The 5774-nt window shown below is 36.2% G+C and overlaps 1 protein-coding gene across 1 annotated transcript; it reads right to left on the reverse strand.

Moving 5' to 3' along the window:
• Window positions 1–229: 229 nt before the first annotated feature.
• LOC107578212 (protein NLRC3-like) lies at window positions 230–5517 on the reverse strand (the record flags this gene model as incomplete). The annotated part of the gene is made up of 8 exons (XM_016264191.1): window positions 5326–5517; window positions 3401–5231; window positions 2733–2903; window positions 2067–2240; window positions 1718–1882; window positions 928–1101; window positions 545–718; window positions 230–400 (listed from the first exon to the last, which is right to left on the reverse strand). Coding segments are annotated over exons 1-8 (2981 nt in total), but the record flags the coding sequence as incomplete, so codon positions are not given.
• Window positions 5518–5774: the final 257 nt, after the last annotated feature.

Raw genomic sequence — 5774 nt, forward strand, 5'->3', positions numbered from 1 at the left:
TAGTTATTTGAGTTAAGTTAAATTTTTTCAGTTGTGTTTACTTTTACTTTAGTGCAGTTAACAAATGCTCTTCTTTCATTTTATTTTTAGTTACAAAACTGGTAATCTCACATTCCTCCAACGTCTGGAGGAGATTAAAAAAATCTATAATATTCCCATAATCAGCCAATGTGCAACATTAATCTAATTGCTGTGCCATTTGATGTAGCTGTTGGTGAAATGTACTTACTTGAGTATCTTCAGCTCACACACAGGATTCTTCAGTCCCTCACAGATCTCTTTGACTCCTGAGTCCAGCAGACGGCTGTTGTTCAGGTTCATCTCTTTCAGGATGGTTTTGGAGGAAAGAACAGTAGCTAGAACTGAACAGCTTTCCTCTGTCAGCCTACAATTATTCAACCTGAACAGAATAAAACAGCATTAGTTATTATTCAGCATATATTTAACACACATCAGATCAACAGCTCTTTATATCTGATCACACATGTGACTGACAGTCTTTTATAATGATAAACAAGAGTTTTAAATGTATAACATCACTCACTTAATTTTCTCCAGTTTGCTATGAGAGTCCATAAAAAGAGCAGAGAGTTTCTCCCCATCCAGGTCTCCTAATTTAACTTCACTCAGATCCAGTTCTTTCAGTACTAATGGACTTGTACCTAGAACTTCAGTGAGATAATCACATGCTTCCTGTGCAGCAGGACTTTTCAGAAACCTACAGGAAGTAGATGAGAATTTTAGATCATTTATGGTTTTTGCATTATTTTTGCCATAAAATGTTGACTGTTGAATTTCTTAGAAATTGCAATTTAATTCAATTCACGTCATTCCTATTCCACACTGGTCCATTTGTCTGCTCTATCTGTTGATTTACAGCTGATTTCACATCTGTGGTTCAGTTTTAAATATTTCAAGGTTTATTACCTGATGGCCTTTAATTTACAGGAATCATCCAGTAGTAAATCATTGAGCTCCTTCACTCCTGATTGTCCAGGATCATTTCCTGTGAGATCCAGCTCTATCAGGTGTGAAGGGTTTGATCTCAGAGCTGAAGCCAGAGCTTTATAACCTTCTTCAGTGATACTGCAGCCTGAAAGTCTAAAAAAAAAAATGTTATTCTTGCTTATAAGACTAGTTATACTACAAATACAAAAAAAAAAAATTCTCAGATGAATCGCATTGTTTGGAATCTCTGTGGTTTCCAGTGTTTTTTTATGTCAAGCAGCCAGGTAGATGACTAGTTAAAATTCTAGGCAACTATTGTAAAAACTAGAAGCAGCCACTGCAGCAAACTCAGTATGCAAACAAGATATATACATTCAGTGATGTAACCATGCAAAGACAAATGATGCCAAATTGGCATTTACTGTGAAATTCAACCTGACAGCTCAATTTATAAATCATTATTAGAAGACTACTGTTGTGGATCAATGTAAGACAAGCAGTTAATGTACTTGCTAACATATTTACATACTTGCTCAATAACTTTTGTCATTACTTAAAATGTACCTTTACAAATAAATATTTGCATGTGTATTTTCAGTTATCTACATTTCTACACTTTTTTCCACTCTGCATTGTGAATTTTCCAACAGAAAACAGATCTTCTCTATTCCTGTCCTGTCCTATCTACAATTCCTATACCTTCCCTATATTTATGAGTTTCCTAGTTTATTCACACTCAATCTTAGTACCACTGCAGTCAAATACTCACATCAGTGTGTTAAGTGTACAATGTTTATCCTGCAGTAGTGGAACAAGCTGTTTCAAGTCTCCTAGTTCACGCCCACTCAGATTCAGCTCTCTCAGGAATAATGGGTTTTTACCCACAATTCCAGTCACATACTGACAGGCTTCACCTGCAGCAGGACCCAAAAACCTGCAGAAGGGCAGATCAAGTGGGATTCAATATAGATCAAGTGAGATTCAATATAGTTCTTAACCAAACTTGGTGATTCTCAAACTATGTTAAAGGATTTTTCTTGAATTTACTTTAATGCAACAGTGAAATAATATTTCCATAAAAAATTCAACTGCATATAACTTATTTTGAATTGTCTTACCTCAGTGTCTTCAGTGAATAGTTTGGATCCTGTAGTAAATCATCGAGCTGCTTCACTCCTGATTGTCCAGGATCATTTCCTGTGAGATCCAGCTCTATCAGGTGTGAAGGGTTTGATCTCAGAGCTGAAGCCAGAGCTTTATAACCTTCTTCAGTGATACTGCAGCCTGAAAGTCTAGAACAGGAATGAAACAGTCTGATTATTCTAGAAATTACCTCTACATTATTTGAGCATAAAGTGAATTATATTTTGTTCCTTGTACAGTAATTTGCAAAGCAAACTGACAACTGAATACAAAAGGATCTTTAATCTTTTAAACATCAACACACATGAGAATCGGTAATATCTGGACTGTAAACATCCAGTTTACAGTCATTTACAAGGGTTCATTTATCTAAAACTCTACATGGGTGAAATTCTTTCACCTGAATGATCCAAAACATACAAGTGACCACAAAATGGTTTTGAAATGACCTAATAAAGGTCCACACTTAAACCCCATCGAAATGCTGTGGTAGGACCTGGAATATACAGTTCATGTTGGAAAGTATACAAATTCCACTGAGCTAAAGCAGTTCTGCCCTCCTTTCTGTGGCAGACTAACCAGCTCCAAGTTAACAGATGGATCTGAATTCGGACTCAACACGAGATTGTCACAAAACTTACCTCAGTATCTCTAATTTGCAATTTACACTCTTCAGTCCAGTGCAGAGATACTTTACTCCTGAATCCTGCAGATTATTATTGTTCATGTTCAGCTCTTTCAGACTGGTATCTGATCCAAGAACTGTAGCCAGAGCTGGACAGCTTTTGTCTGTTAGGTTACAATCATTTAGCCTACAAGAGAAATAAAGTACACCTCAGAATTAGATACATGTAATATATTTGTTAAATACAAACATTACATTTATACCAATTATTTTTATATGAACAGTAAATATTCTGTGAGTAATGTGAGCTACAATGACATTACTCTTCAAAAAACTAGTACTTTTGGTATATTAGAATTTCATTGATATAGTGATACATTTAATAAATAATAGCATTCTTGATTAAAAAGATAACATTTAAGGTTTATAGCTTTAATAATAATCAATCATACATTTAAAGTGCTAGCTCTATTATCTTAATAAGTGTCAAAATAAATTTGAGGATTACATTAATTTTGGGATTAAAAAATATATAATTCACCCATAAAAGTATCATTCATTTATACATGGTATATGGTTAAGAATCAGTGTAGATCGGGGTGTCCAAACCTGCTATAGATCAATGTTGAAAAATGCATTTTTAAATGAGAACAAAACATGACAAAATGTAAATAAATGACTTACAAAGCTCTTTTGGTAGTTTTGATGACTGCCGATAATCTAATGAGACACTTGTCTGATTTCTGAAATTTCTGAAGCTCAAACTCCTCCAGTTCTTCCTCTGATGTCAACAACACAAAGACCAAAGCAGACCACTGGGCAGGAGAAAGATCAGCAGATGAGAGGCTTCCTTTGCTAAGGTGGGTCTGAATGTCTTTCACCAGAGTTTGGTCGTTCAGTTCATTCAGACAGTAGAACAGATTGATGGATCTCTCTGGAGACAAATTATCCTCTAATTTCTGCTTGATGTACTGAACTACTTCCTTCTTGCTTTGGTCAATGTCATCTTGCTGTGTCAACAGACCTCGTAAGAGTAGCCGATTGGATTGGAGTGACAGACCAAGAAGGAAACGAAGAAAAAGATCCAGGTGTCCATTGTCACTCTCAAGTGCCTTGTCCACTGCAGTCTTGAGCAAATCAATCATGGCTTCATTTTTGTTTTCCTGTACTGTAGAGTCTTGAAAAAACACACTTTTCTTGTTGATGTCTAGAAACAGATGTGCATAAAGGGCTGCAATATACTCTTGAATGCTCAAGTGAACAAAGCAGTACATGGTACCAAGAATAATCCCCGTTTCCTCCTTAAAGATCTGGGTACACATGCCTGAATACACTGATGCCTTATAGACGTCAATACCACAGGCTTCCAGATCTGTGTCATAGAAGATCAAGTTATTTATTTCCAGCTGATGAAATGCCAGTTTCCCTAGTGAAAGGATGGCATCTTTATCCCAGGAAACATCTGGTGTGTATTCTCCATCATACTTTCGTCTGCTCTGCTGGATCTGAAAGCGAAGAAAGTGTGTGTACATTTGTGTCAGAGTCTTAGGAATGTCTTCAGTATTTGATATCTGCAGTATTTTGGAGGCGTCATCAGCCTGATTGTTTTTCAGATCATTATTTATTTTCTCCTCCAAAATATTCTGGAGAACAGTGGCTGAAATCCAGCAGAAGACTGGGATGTGGCACATGATAAGCAGACTCTTTGATTTTTTTACGTGATCAATGATTTCACTGGCCAGATTCTGATCAGTGAATCTTTTTTTGAAGTACTCCTCCTTTTGTGCATCATTGAACCCTCTGACCTCTGTTACCCGGTCTATACAGTCAGGAGGAATCTTACTGGCAGCTGCTGGTCTGGTGGTGATCCAGATGAGAGCAGAAGGAAGCAGATTTCCCTTGATGAGGTTAGTTAGGAGAACATCCAGAGAGGCTGGTGATGATACATCAGACCATGTTTCATTACCATCAAAGTTCAGAGGAAGACGACATTCATCCAATCCATCAAGAATGAACAGGACTTTGAATTGATTCCTTCTTTTAAGATTCAGTGTTTTTGTTTCTGGGAAAAACTGACTTATAATACTTGTCAAGCTTTGTGTTCCTTTCTCCTTTAAGTTCAACTCTCTAAATGGAAGAGGAAATATGAAGCTGATATCTTGATTTTCTTTTCCTTCAGTCCAATCCAGAACAAACTTTTGCACAGAGACTGATTTTCCGATGCCAGCAACTCCTTTTGTTAGTACAGTTCTGATCTGCTTGTCTTGTTCAGATGCTTTAAACATCTTTGTGCATTCAACCTGTATCTCTTGTGATTCTTGATGCCTGGAAGTAACTTCAATCTGTCTTACCTCATGTTCAATATTAACGTGTTCACTACCACCCTGAGTGATATAGAGATCTGTGTAGATGTTATTCAGAAGTGTGGAGTCACCTTGCTTTGTAATTCCTTCAAACACACATTGATACTTCTTCTTTAGGTTACATTTTAGTTGATGAATGAAGAGCAGCTCATCTAAACACCAGAAGAAAAATACAGACATTTGTATCAGAATTTTCTCTCCTACGTTTATAAGAGGCAATATGACAGATGTTCATGAGTCTCTTACCTTCTAGAGTATCAGCAGCTTCATCTTGCTTCATATTTCTTAAGAAGTAGAGTGTGAGATCGAGAGCTATTTCCTTGATACTGCATCTATTCTCATTAAAGTCCTCCACAAAGTATTGCATATTCTCTTTTTGTAATATTTTCTTAAACTTCTCCAGCTCATCTTTCAGAAATTGGATTATTTTGCTCTCAAGATCCTACAAAGCAAGAAAAAGGAGAAGTGATCAATCAGTGGAGACAGCATACGTGCTGGAGAGCGCAAACGTGTTTGCTTAATAGCTCGTTTCTTTTTTAAGGTTGTTTAGAATATTTGTTGCTAGGAAGGGTTAATTCATTTACTGCTTATTTCTATTTTGTACTCTCATTATAATTTGTATTTTGGCTGCAATTATTTGTAATTAGAATAATAGCCGTTGGCTAAAAATAAGTTACTTGTTATTTGTATTGTTC

Source organism: Sinocyclocheilus grahami, unplaced genomic scaffold, assembly GCF_001515645.1.
Source record: "Sinocyclocheilus grahami isolate Dianchi unplaced genomic scaffold, SAMN03320097.WGS_v1.1 scaffold9306.1, whole genome shotgun sequence".
Classification (NCBI taxonomy): Eukaryota; Metazoa; Chordata; class Actinopteri; order Cypriniformes; family Cyprinidae; genus Sinocyclocheilus; species Sinocyclocheilus grahami.